At 41.1% G+C, this 14,267-nt stretch overlaps 1 protein-coding gene across 2 annotated transcripts in view; it reads right to left on the bottom strand.

Annotated features, from left to right (window-relative positions):
• NKAIN2 (sodium/potassium transporting ATPase interacting 2) overlaps positions 1-11,143 on the bottom strand; it is a gene marked incomplete at both ends in the record, with an annotated part of 980,185 nt that extends 969,042 nt beyond the window's left edge. For both annotated transcript variants that reach the window (XM_081251326.1, XM_081251327.1), the window contains one exon: positions 11,090-11,143. In XM_081251326.1, coding sequence (XP_081107452.1) covers positions 11,090-11,143 — 54 coding nt within the window. The remainder of the gene's footprint in view (positions 1-11,089) is intronic.
• Positions 11,144-14,267: the final 3,124 nt, after the last annotated feature.

The following is a 14,267-nucleotide window of genomic DNA, read 5'->3' as shown; positions in this document are numbered from 1 at the left end:
TTTGTGTATAAACTCTGCATCAAATTGCCATATAAATCTCCAAAAAAAAGAAGACTCACTAGGGTTCATTTCTCTCAATTTAAGGGAAAAGCTAAGTTTTAGGTCACTATGGTTCTTAACAAAACCGTACAAAGTAGGTGCAATACCAAAGAGATCATTACTACCTCATTCTTGAGAAAACAAAGTGAAAACCAACAGGTTTCCCCTAAGGATTAAAATAAGAGAGGCATATAATTAAAGGTCACCAAACACTGCTGTTACAAAATTTACATTTACTAAACATAAGCTGAATTTATGCCATGTGCCTGATTTTTAGGGCAGTTTTTTTTTTTTTAACAAAAGCAAATCTATTCTGAGACAGTCTATAAAATGGTAAACTGGGAAAGCACTGTCCCATAGATCTTAAGAACCTGTGGAACTTCCCAGGAATGTTTTAGATAAAACCAGACGTCTTGAGAAAATTCATTAATGAATCCACAGTTAACTTCACAGACTTCACAAGACTGTCCTTTAAAATATACATCATCTTGGGCTTCCCTGGTGGCGCAGTGGTTAAGAATCCGCCTGCCAATGCAGGGGACACGGGTTCGAGCCCTGGTCTGGGAAGATCCCACATGCTCGGAGCAACTAAGCCCGTGGGCCACAACTACTGAAGCCCACACACCTAGAGCCTGCGAGCCACAACTACTGAGCCCACGTGCCACAACTACTGAAGCCTGCACGCCTAGAGCCCGTGCTCCACAACAAGAGAAGCCACAAAAATGAGAAGCATGCGCACCGCACCGAAGAGTAGCCCCTGCTCGCCTCAACTAGAGAAAAGCCCATGTGCAGCAACGAAGATCCAACAGAGCCAAAAATAAAAGCAAATAAATAAATTTATTTAAAAATAAAATAAAATAAAATATATATCATCTTAAGTAGTGTTACATGCTTGTGAACTATTAGACATTCAGGAGCCAGACACTCCCCTTCCCCCCACCCCCAACTGCCCCCCATCCTGTAGAAAAAAGTTGAAAACCTTTCATACCAGGCAAAAAGAAAAGCAAAACTCAGGTTCATAAGTGCTATTGAACAGCTGTAATATAACTACCATCTTTTGTTTGAATAAAATGTAACTGCATTTTGTGAAAGATGGACAAAAATGAAACTCCATTAATTTCTATTGGTAAGGGTAAGGAATACATAATTGTATATATAGCTCCTATATTTTAGGAAATCACAAGTTATAGATGCACTATCATCAAATTTGTGAGCAAACTTTATTAAAAAAGAAAAGAAGAAGAAGAAGAAAAAAAAAGACCCAGGGCTCTTTATATACCACCTGTGTATTCTCAAATCTACAGTAGCTTCCAAATCCTACAGATATGCAGCTCCCTCACTGCTGCCAAAAACCAGAGTTAAACACATCCATAAGACCCTAATCTCATCTCTGTCCCTCAGAGTAATCAAGTGGAGCAAATAGGTAGCACTTGGATACATGTCCTGTAGAGTCCATGATCCCTATTTTACAGATTAAGAGGATGAGGTCTGAATCACTGTGTCCCCAGGGATGAATTATGACTTCCAGGAGCAAGCTGTCCCCCACCACTGCAGACTCTGTAACAAAGGAGGTACTCAAGCCGAGGCAGTAGAAAGAGCTATTCTCCAAGGGCCAAGACCACAGAAGGCAGCACACCACCAGGCTCTAATGCTCTCTGCTCACTGGGGCCTGTAGAAGTCCTCCCCACTTTTTGTTTCTCAGTGGCATCAGAGATTGTTCTTTATAAAAATGATACTCTGGAAGATTAGCCTTGTAGATCTCCTATGGCTAGAAGAGGGTCATATGAATTCCCTACCACTGAACATTTCAGACATAAAATTGATCGTCCATCATTTGACACAGCTGTCAGTTAAAGGATTTGAAATACCTCCTTATTCTGTTGTGTAATTAGCACCATACAGATGCACACAAAGAGTTCTGTTAGCAGGAGAGATTTGATTCCTCCATTCCAAACCAAGACTCATTTGTTTTCAAAGAATGCAGCATTGTTGGGGTTTTAAAATGTGTTACTGTTTTTGAGTGTATGCATTGATTAGAAAACAAAAGTCAGTATGAGGACTCTTCACCACCTGCCCTGCAAAGGCAAACATTTAGAGTATGATGGAAGACTGAATTTGGTTTTAGATGTAGGATACAGGCATTGCTCCTCAGCCACTGCTTCTAAAAGAAAGTGCTTCTGGGGTATTCCCTGGTGGTCCAGTGGCCAAGAGTCTGCCTTCCAATGCAGAGGACATGGGTTCAATCCCTGTTCGAGGACCTAAGATCCCACATGCCATGGGGCAACTAAGCTCACACACTCTAGAGCCCACGTGCAACAACTAGAGAGCCCGCGTGCCGCAACGAAGAGCCCGCGTGCCGCAACTAAGACCTGATGCGGCCAAATAAATAAATAAATAAAGATTTTTAAAAATCAATCTGAGAACAGAGTTTCCATAAAAAAAAAAAAAAAGAAAGAAAGTGCTTCTGCAGACGCCCTCTCCTAGGTGTTCTGAAGCTCCAAACATCCTTGGAACCTGCAACATGTCACCCTCTTTGCAACATCAGCAATTGGACTTGACTGAATTTCAAAGTTGAGGGTTCTGATTTTAGTGGCCAAAACATAACTGCAAGAAACTCAAGTAAAACATATGAAAAAAATGGTCAAGTATTTGAAAACAAGCTTCCCTTCATTTACTTTAATTACAAATAATAATACTTGATATTCTTTTTTTTAATACTTGATATTCTTAAACATCTTTATGTATTATTATTTGTTAGATACCTGTTGAATAGGTTAAGAGTTTCCACACTGAATTTTTAGTCATTAAGTATTGTTTAGATAATAATTTAATATTATTAACTTTTAGACTGCATCTTGAGCCTAGAGTAGTATTTCACTGAAAACTATTCCTGAAATACTAGTTCCATGCAAGGTTAATAGGGGATATCAGAAAAGAGGTTCCTTGGTTTGTTGCAAACACTTTGTATTTGCAGACTTAAAGGGAATTAAGCAGGGGTTTCTTTAGTGCAGGACTTCTAGGAGCTGCAGATACACTAACATGAATCATGCCCCTTGGGGGCGGGAGAGAGGATGACTATAGTCCTCCACCCCACAACATAGTTAACCTCACAGCTCATGTTCGGGGGGTGGGGGGGAGTGTTTTGCAGGATAGCACCCACGAAATGCTGCCTGACCAAGCAGAATTCTGACTGCTTTGTGAAATCTAAGTTTAATTCGTAAAGAACACTTAAAGTGGGTACATCACACACATAAGCATATTGTTTATCTATTTCAAACCATTTGCACCTACTTTGTAATCCTTGTTGATATGCCCCTCCCCCTCAAAATGATGGATAGGTGAATAAAAAAATGTTTCTACAATGAAACAAGTTTTTGCAACTAGGGCCACTGGTCAAATGATATATAGGCGTCCCTGCAACTACTTCCAGTCTCACTAGATGAACAGTTCTTAAAGATTAAACTAGTAATAATTACAGAGATTTTTCTAGGTATCAGAAGTAACACAGCAATAAAGCTTCACATTTGTGAAGCCCTTTCATGTAAACTTGAAGCACATTTTCTCAGATGCTCCTAAGCATTCTGTAGGGTAAATGGGTGAGGAATTATTTGCCCCACTTTCCAAATGAGTAAACAGCACCCAGGAATATAAATGACTTGAGCAAAGTCACAGTTATTTAGTTGTCCTGTATGGAAGCGCTAGACAGGGTAGAAAAAAATCTGCCTTCTCACGTAGTCCAGTGCTTTTTCAGCATATTCCCTCAGATCTCTCTCTCTCTCCCAGGGCTGTGTTTTGCACAGCGAGAAGCTATTCCAGAAATTCAGACTGAGGGGCTAGGTTAGCAAAGAGAAGCAGTTGAAGGGACCAATTCCACTCCAGCATTACCAGGCATAGAGGGTATAGACTAGAGGCACTGAATCGCTTTCAGATTTTTCTCTCTATTCATTGCAAAGACACAAATGCTGTGAAAAGACCTTCCATTTCCCTTACTTAAACTTCTGAATAGGACTAAGCTGGAAGTCAGAAATAGGCACACACGGTCCTGAAGAGAAGTTTTCCTTCACATCAGTAACAGGCAAAAGGAAGAAATGAGCTAATTATCTAGTTGGGTTGAAGAATTTCAAACACAGGTTCACACACTCCTGCAACAACGTTAAGTGAAGACCTAAGATCTAGACCAGTAATTCTCAAAGTTTGACCTGCAGCATCAGTGTCACCTGGGAACTCATCAGAAATGCAAATTTAAGGTCTCTGTCCTACTGAATCAGAAACACTGGGGTGGGGCCTATTGATTTGTATGGGAAAAGCCCTACAGGTGATTCGGACACACACTGTAGTTCCAGAATTTTCTAGGATGTTCAATGCAATGCATATTTTAAGTAACCTATCACTTGAAGTTATTTCCAACAACAATAATTTTAACTAATATCCTCACCAGTAGTGGTCTAGGTGGACTTAGGATTTGAGACATGTTAAAAACAATAGAAACAACAGGCAAATAACATTATTCTGCATTCATTCATTCATCAGGGTCTGGCTTCAAAAAGAATAGGAATGTGAGAAAAATAAATACATTTTTTCTTCCCATGGAATCTTTTTTAAACATACCTATCAAAGTGTCCGAGTCCCTGTTGGCCAGAAATGCAGAGCGGCTGAAACTTTTTTTTCTACCCTTGAACAATGACAGAAATACAGCCTTACTATGAGGGGTTATTTCTCTAGGGTACAACGACAAGTGTGTTTTGCAGTGTTAGGGCACATTTGAAATCTTGTGGGAATAGCCAGGGACACTAACTTTGCAGGGGCACCCTCTCCTTTGATTCTCTAGTCCACACACTGGCAGTTCAAAGATGGTAAACCCCAAGTCCACGTGGGCCAGCCAGGTGTGGATAGGGGCCTGGCATCAAGCCTTCTCTGTGCCTGCTTAGTCTTGTGTTGATTACTGTGTTGACCAGGAGTCAATAGGTAGATGATACTGCCTTTGTTAGTAAAACAAATGTACGCTACTGCTACCGTTTCATGTTCCATGGTGAACATGGATGCAATGGATGCAATGTACGCAGTGATAAAACCTCCATCAGGCTTAAAGTCAAGTTAAACTTGAGTTTGAATCTAAGCTCTACCACTTACTAAGGGGGTGACCTAAGTAAGTTGCTTGAACTTCCAGAACCTGTTTCCTCCTCTGTAAAATGGGGATATCAATATCTATTACCTACTTCATAGGATTATTGGAAAGGAATCAGTGAAAAAAACACGTTTAGACGTTTAGCATTTAGCCAGAAATAGCTTCCAATAAATATTAACGTTTTCATTATTTTTAAAGTATTTTACAAAGTTGGATTTTGAAAGTATAACAAATTATAAAAATGAACGTTTTTTCAAAGTGCACATAAAAATCAGTTTATTTGTAAACTTTTCAAAAATTGTTTTCATACGGATCAAAATTTGCATTGTATTTTGCATGCAAAATAATTTAAAAGGTAAAAGTTATTAGCATTAGAAGTCACTCTATTCCTATTCCAGGCTAAAAAAAAAAAAAAAAAAAAAGACAGTCTATAGCTTGCATTAGATTAAATGTTATGACCATTTCTATCAGACACAATACTCATTTTAGACTTTAAGCAAAAAAAAAAAAAAAGGAAAACTGATTTCAGGAAGATGAAGCAACTACGTCCTTTAAATAGTAATAGCTTTCAAATCTAAACACACCTGAGGTATTAAAATAAGAGAAAACCAGTTTATAAATTTTATCTCCCACCTTAATCTGCAAAAATAAAATGATATAATTTTATCTTTTGCTTTCATGATTTTTAAATGTTCTTCAATTTCCTAGGGCTAGTACAAATGTTTCATACACTTCTATTTCCATGCAATAGAAATGATGTAGGTATAAATACAGTACTTAATTCTATTGTTGTTATGGAGAAAAAAAAACCTAAATACTTCATATCTTGATGGTCTATATATTTCATTATATTTAAAATACACAATAGTCAAGGGGAAAAAAGGGACCAAAATTAGAAGAGTTCATTCTACAGGTGAAATAATAGAACTGAAATAATTCTCCTGTGTATGTTTGGTTTCTGATATTTGTGTGCTATAAGGCATGGAAATAGGGAAGCAATTATTAGCAATATTACTTTCAAACCTATTTTTGGAAAAACTAAACTGAGTTTCTTGAAATTCTACTAAATAACTGAAACAAATCCCTTGAAATTTTAGGGAAACCCACAGATAATGGAGGGCTGACTCTCATTTTATATGAGGGACTTGAGGATCAAAGGCAAGATCCACAGAGGGGCAGGGTCCTGGAACCAATCCCCTGCAAACACCAAGGGACAACTGTATAGACAAATATTTAATGACACCATAATTTTAATATTTTTATTTCCAGTATAAATGCAGAAATGTTAAAAAGTGTTTCTGTCTCAGATTTTGTCAAGTACACACATGCACAGGAAAGAAACAGACCAAGAAATAAAGACCTCCTATTTTAAGGAGTCCCTGGCTGCCATTCTGAAATTCTTGACTGGGCAAGGAGAGAATCTGACCCCAAAGTAAAGCAGCATCAGAGGGAAAAGCTGGTGGCAATGCCCATTTGTATATTTGGGCCATTGTCCACATATGGGCCCCAAGCCAGAGATGACTCTGGCATTCTGCACAGGGGATGCTGCCCATTCAAGCCTTTATTTGAGAAAGAAGGGGAAACAGCGTTCTATGCAACTTTGGGTGTTTGAAAAAAGAAGCTGTCCTTGGTCTGTGAACCAAGAAACAGAGCTGGGCACTGGAAGAATTTTCTACATCCTTTTTTGCTCAACATTAGAGCCGAGCAGTGCTGAATTATAATGAAAGAGTAAATTTAAGACGAAAACATGCATGACAATATTGGGATGCAAAAACAGAAAACATTTAAAAGGAAGAAAGTTATCATTATTTTACAACGTAGCAAACTCTTAGCATATATTTCCATCATAAGTTTCTGTAATATTATGTGGAAATTGTTAGTCTTCTCCATGAATCAGATCGATTAATGACCTCAAGATTTTATTACCAATGGCATTTGAATCTAAAATTTTAAATTCTCTGAGAGGGAGCATTGTGAGAGATAACATTCTACACTTCTGGAGAACTTTCAAACTTGTCAAAAGTACCCTAGGAAAATCATAAGATTCTACCGGCACTCTTCAAGCCACTTCGTGTCAATGCTCTAAGTAACCAAAGACCTTGTAACTATGAACACTGCATAAAATCACGATCGACACCACTGAAACACTCCATAATTATGATAAAATTGTTTTTGTTAGTCCACGTATATACTCTTGGCCTTCTCTAGTAAATTTGTACCTCCAAAAATGCTTAGAAACTATGCAGTAGAAAACAACTGATCATTCTTAATTGTTTCAAATGAGCTTCTCCAGGCAGCTGCACATGTGTACTAACCTAATTGTTAGTTGCACCTGCTCCAAGTGAGCAATACTTCATAGAACACATGGCAAGACTGGCATTTTCAAGTGTTAATCTGTTCAATGTAAACCTATACTTTCTTCCAATAGTTTATGATACATATGCTTTGTGCCAATAAGGAGTCTAATGTACAAAAATGTGGGCGATTTCTAATTTCTTTACTTGAAAACAAAGCTGTCTTTTCAAACTAAAATAAATTATTCTCTTCCATATTATGGCTGATTTTTCACTGAGAAATATCTGAGATATTTGAGCACTTTTTTCAACTTTTATATAAAGTACTCCTTGATTCAACCAAACGTTGAAGAAAAAAATAGCAAAAACTCTTTCACAAAATGCTGAAAGTTGTAAATAAGAAGTTAAATTGTTCTTGTCCTGTACCACCATATCCACCACTGCAAATGCAGTGATGCCTTTTGTGACTAACATCTTCAGTTTCTGAGCATTAAGGACAGCAATGATAAAAATAAAATAACATTCTTCAGATTATGAGCTTAGACGCTGGATTCTGCACATGCAGCAAATCTGTTTCCAGAGATCACACCGCTTTTTCATAGGAATCACCCTAAAATCTGAAGTTGGAGTAACCATTCAGCTCAAAGATTTTAATGTATGATATATAGAGACAGATACTCTTTCATAAAATGGACAGACACTTTTTCATATAAATGGAAGTTTTACATTAAATCTCTACAGTATGAAATTCTAATTTTTTGTCTTATAAATTGATTTCCTGATTTTTAAAAGAATGTATGTTTATCCACACTTGTCTGTCAAACATTAAATTAAATGCACATTTAACATAATTAAAAGCAAAGATACAGAATCCTGACAAGTAAATTTCTCTGGAGGCTTTGTCTCTGTCCTTCGCTTGTTAAAGGATCAAAACACTGTGTCTGCTCTAATAATATACTGATGAATGAGGTTCCCATCACCACAATACTAAAGCTACCTCATCTCCTTCTAAGGTTAGCTGAAAGTTTACACAGACATAAATATTGCTTTAAGTCTAGTTAAAATACAAACACTCTACTTACAAAATTGGAGTCAAATGTTCCTAGAGACTTAATAGTTACTTAACAAAGAAACTTAATAAAGTTTCCATCTTAGACAATTTTGGCTTCAATTAATTTTAATAAATCTAAGATTTTCTGTCCAGCTGCAAAAAAATACCCAAATGTTACGAGAACGCACACTAAACACTACAGAAGTAAACAAAACTAGGTGAACTTTTGGGGCAATCAATGGTACATTCCGGAAACCTGGCTACTTATGAAACAAACTTTACTCATAATAGCTCAAAGATACATAAAGTTTTCAAAGAGCTATCAAGAACAAAGAAAAACATAAACACCCACCTATTGTACACGTGTACTGTACGCACACGTACAGTGCTTTGTAACTAGTTGCAAAAGAATTATTTTATTTAAAATTAAATACTATATTTCTAAGAAACAACAATTAACAGGAATCTCTGGAGTCCTTTAAATGTGATCATTTCACCCTATCAAAACAATTGGATGTTCTTCATCCTTTGTTTTTTCTTCTGCATCTGCATTAACATGGCTGTTAATTATATTAGCCTGGTGGTACATAAAGTCTGAATGGGAAAAATCAGATGATTCTTATAGAGCCTAATATACCTCTTAGGATTCAAATGTATACGTGCTTAGATTGAGCACTTCTATATTACTGCTACTTGTATTTTGTTAGAGAACTTAGCTTTGATTCAGAATTTCTGTCTCATAAGTGATATAACACCTCTCCAACACACCATTGAATATATGCATGCACACAAACACACACACACACACACCTTTAGCCTTATTATGCTACTTTGTATATTAAGCTTCCTATTTGTATATTTATGTTTTTCTAAAACTGTTTAAGTTCTTGAGTTTGTATTCATCACACAAAATGCCATATAGATCTAAAGCCTACATCTACCATAATAAAGCCCTACTATGTTAAAAGATAAAAAGCTAAATCACATTTTTAAAATTCAAAATTGAAAAGAGCATAAGAGTGCTCTTACCCACCCATTCTCACAGCTTTATGCTTTTACACAGTGAATCAGCAAATGTATTCTTTTCTGAATCATATATGAACATAAGAATGTTTTGAAAATGTTTATACAGTTTGGCACACCTGGGCTTACTGATGGTTTTCCAAAGTAAACTCGTTGTTCTGATCAGCTTTATCATTAAAAGTGAAAAAAAAACTTTACTTCAGAACTTAACTGAATATGTGGTACAGAAAAATAAACTGTTTTACATGTCACTGAGAAAATGTTACATTCTTAAAATTATATTTATAGTTCGACCTTCTTTTTCTTACAACCAAGTACAGAAGTAATTCACAGATCAAAATATACATTATCAGATAACTTTCCTGGGAAAGAAAAACATTCTTGAGACAATATACAACTGAAAGCACTGCTTCAGCTAAATATTAAAGAAAACAACAACAACCGTTCGTGGGCTTCATGACAACTGATAAACAATGAAGAACACTTATCAGTTTCAATAGCAAATTCTTGCTCTTTCGGTTACTGATTGGGCTCTTAGATATCGTCTCCAGTCTTGTAGTCCTTTCAGCCTTTATGAAACAATTGTTGGAAATGTGGGTGGCTATTCAGATTAATTTATACTTTCCAAGGAAAGCTGTTTGATAACAGGAGTGAGCAAGTACCTCCTACCTCAAATTAACCACTTAAAGTGGTCTATTTTTCACCTCTAAACTATGCTCAGCCCCTCCTTCTATTGCCCTTAGGGAATTTAAATTCAGAGACGTGACGTTTTCCATTATTGGCTCCTTGCCTCTTTGCAACTGTACAACATTCCTCAAAAAGTACATATAATTCTCCATCCCACAGGATCAGACAACAGTATCTATTTCAGGAGCAATTACATAGATAATGTAAGATATAATATTTTTCCTTAGAATTGTTTGTAATAATTGTGATTTCAAGGCTACTGGTTCAGTCTATGGCAATGCTGTCGCTGAGTTCATCTAAGTATTTCTCTTCAATCTACATACTTTTAAAACTCAATGTGTCCTGTAGATCAGACTGCTGTAAGGATACCATCTGCACTACACAGTGGTTTGTTAGAGCATTATACTTATAAGACAATATACTCCTTGAAAAATAATACACGTCAATGAAGAAACGAAGATACTGCAAAAATTACTACATAGAAGAAAAGTCAAAAATTCCGTTATTTCTCTTGTTTTAACACCTGTATAGTAAATTACATGTGACCACCACGTTGTTACATTAATAGGAACGCAAAGCATAAAAGAACAAGAGCTACCTCTTGCTTTGCTTAAAGAAATTAAAGACAAGTTTAACCCGCACCTGCCAAACTGTCTTCAGAGGGAAAGAAACAGGCGGGGACGGAAGGCCTCACCTGTCCTGTACCCTACAGTGCGTCTCCCTGAAAGCATTTTAAATATAGACAATGTATCTGTCACCTTTTCTTTTCTTTTTTCTTCCGTTCTAATCAATGGCAGACCTTTTACTACACTCCCCTGCCCACTATCTCAAAGGCACGTTACAGAATAAGAGGACCCAAGTGTCACTTACCAGTTGCATGCCACAGATAAAGATAAGCGTGCACCTGCCACTGCAATAACCCATGGTTTCCGAGACCCCTGCCACAGCCAAACTGTCCCACGTCGGCCACCGTCGAGCCCCCACTTTATCCAATCAGATCGCGGGGAAGGACAGGCAAACCTGCCGAGGGCTCGTGGGCTCCGGGCTGCAGCTGCCAGCGTCCGGGGAAGTGACAGGCATTAGGACCTGCTAGCGCGGCGGCGGTGGCGGCGGCAGCTCCAGCCGCGCCCGCCACACATACCTTCACTTGCTCGGTGCACACGCCGCGCCGCGGGCAGCGCCGCCCGCGGAGACGCGCCCGGGGCCCGCAGGGGCAGCAGCGGCAGCCTCGCAGCGCCGCCGCGCCTTCGGGCATCTGGCCTCGAAGTTTCGCCTCCGCCGCTCCCCGCGCCGCCTCGCCCCACGCCCCCCAGCGCGGCCGCCGCCCGACGCGCGCTCGCCCGGCGCTCTCCGCGCGCCGGCTCCGGGGGTGGCAGAAGCGCGCGCGGGGCGCTGCCCGCCTCCCTGCGCCTCCCGCGGCTCCTCTGCACCCCGCGCTGCGGGCCCCAGCGGGCGGGGGCGGGGCGCGGGCCGGGCGGGGGCGTCCGGGCTCCGCGGTCCCGGGAGGCGGCGGCCGAGGCTGCTGCGCGCAGGGACGCCGGGTCCGCGCCGGGTCCGCGCCGCGTCCTGCCGCGGCGCTGCCCCTCCCCTCCCCCAGATGTGTTAATCCTCCTACAACAAATCCTTCAACCTGCTCCCCGCCGCCCCTCCCAAAGCGTCAACTTCCTCCAGCCCTGCCGGGGCTGCAGCCGAGGGGGCTGTTGGCGGCGGTGTCTAGGCGGGAAGGAGCGACGCAGAAGCGGCGGCTGCGGCGGTGGGGACACTGGGGCCCGCGGGCTGAAGAGTCCGGGCGGCGTGTCCGTAGCTTGCTGGGCTTGTGTCGGTCCTGCTCCCGCAGCCGAGCCCGGAGCACTATGCGCGACCGAGCAGCTTGTGTGCCTGTGTGTGTTTGGGGGAAAAGGGACGAAGAGGAGGGTTAGGGAAGGAGGATGGGTGATGAAATAGGAGTGCAGCCCTGGCATCCCGACCGGCCGGAAAGCCCGCGTGGCAGACTGGTCGGAGGAGAAGGGACGCAGCGGTTGCCGACGCACTGCCAGCCGCCCGGCACCCGTCTCCCAAGGATGTGCAAGGGCCGGAGCGTAGAGAGTTACGGAACAGACCCTGCTCCGGAAAAGGGGCCGGGTTGCTGCTGGAGTTGGTGGGAAAATTGGGAACTGGGGGAAGTAGGGACGCAATGAGTTGTCGTTGCTGCTTCAAACTGTTGTTTGTTTTCACTCAGGAAATGAAAGGATCAGAGACAATTTCAAAACTTAACGGCTTCAGCCTCAGGGGCCGTCCCGGCTGGATGTGGATTCCTGGAGGTGGATGCTGCAGCCCTCGCTCTGGAACGCCAGCCAGAAGCTGTGCCTCGGCTCCTGTAACCTGCGGAGACACACGCTTCGGAGCCCGTTGCTGCCACCTGCGGGTGGAAAGCTGAAGAGCGAAGCAGACTGGTCCAGGTGGCGTCCCCTGGGGTCTGGGTGTCGGGATCCAAGGGTCAGTGTTTTCTTTACAGACCTGAGCCGCTTGTCAAAGCATTTCTAACTTTCCCAGGAAGTGAAGGTGTGGCGTAGAGATCCGCTGAGGTACTGAGTCGTTGGTATGAAGGGGCAAGATTGGTAAGAAAAGAGAACGGTTTAGGAAACTAAATAGCAAGTATCTTCCCACACCCCCCCCCAAGAGATGAAGACTGTTGAAACTACATCAAGCAAAGAGCTTTCCCTAGCGAATGGGATTTGGCCCTACTGAGAAAATGGTATTTGTGTAGGATAATATTATGCTGGGAACCACAAATACGGACCCCAAATGATTGCTTCCTTTGAATAAATAATGACGTATCAGAATGACTAAATATAAATAAATTGAATAGGGCATAGGGACCCTAGTCTCCAGAAGCGTGGGACTGAATTTTCAGAAATAATTTGTCAACTGTAGACAGCGGAAAAGAGATTAGACTTGTTATTTGACTTGTTAAATTTGGAGAATGTGGATATTTTGTTACTATAATGAGAATGCCCGATTTTAATCGCCCCACTTGTAAATGGCCTTTTCTCTGAAAAGTGTCTTTCGAAGTTTAATGAAATGATGAGAGCCCAATATGTGCTCTTACCCATGGAAGGGCCTAACAAGTAATAGCTGCTCCAAAATACTTGGTGAAACTGAAGCCAGAGGTGTCTGGTGGCAAGTGTTTCTTTTCGTTTTTATTCTGTTTTTACACACAGGTTAGCTGTCCAGTAGCTTCTGGGAGTGTAGGTATTTTGTATTGCCAAGCAAAAAGAAAGCTGTTAAGTTAATGCTTTCTAATGCTTAAAGAACCTGTTGCCATATTATGAAAAGCATTCTGTTCCCTTTTAAAATTCATAATTGCAACAGTGCATTTCTGTGGATTCATCTGTAATCCTGCAATGGTTTCCTTGCAACCAGCAACAGCCTGAGTGGCCTTTAGGCTGAACAGGTAAAAGGATAACATAATGCTGTCTGTAGCTGACTCTCAGCACCCCATGCATAGTCCCTGGATTCTTGCCCTTTAGAACATGCCCATCTTCTTTCTGCAAGCACCTGGGACTGTTACAGTCTTTTTCTGCCCACAGGAGGTGCTTGACTGGGAGTGAAGGTACAGCCTCAAGAGCAACCTTCAACCAGTAATGGATGGGAGTTGGTGGATAAATTCCCCAACTTTCTCAACCCAGAGCTGTGAAACCTTGAGGCATACTCGTTCCTGCCTTCTGAATTAGCTTCCTTCCCTTCCCTGCCCCATTTCCCTACTCCTCTACCGGTGCTTCCTGAGATCAACTCAGCAATAAACCACTTCACTCAAATCCTGTGTCAGGGCTGCCTCTGGAGAAACCCAGCAGAAGGCAGTCTTTAGGAGTTTTTATTCCTGATCTGACATCACTCTCACTGTTCTCAGAAGAGTGAACCAGAAGCGCATTCAGTGTTGCACCTGCCGTTGCATTTACTGCATGCACCCACTGCCTTACGTGCTGCCCCTACATCATCTCGTTCATTACTCACAGGAAACTGGTGAGTTGGTGCAATGCTCGTTTTAAAGATACCCTTGTGTACAGGG

Source organism: Mesoplodon bidens, assembly GCF_964165515.1.
Source record: "Mesoplodon bidens genome assembly, chromosome: 12".
Taxonomy (NCBI): Eukaryota; Metazoa; Chordata; class Mammalia; order Artiodactyla; family Ziphiidae; genus Mesoplodon; species Mesoplodon bidens.
The sequence above is the reverse complement of the archived record's forward strand: the minus strand, read 5'-3'. Positions and strand labels throughout refer to the sequence as shown.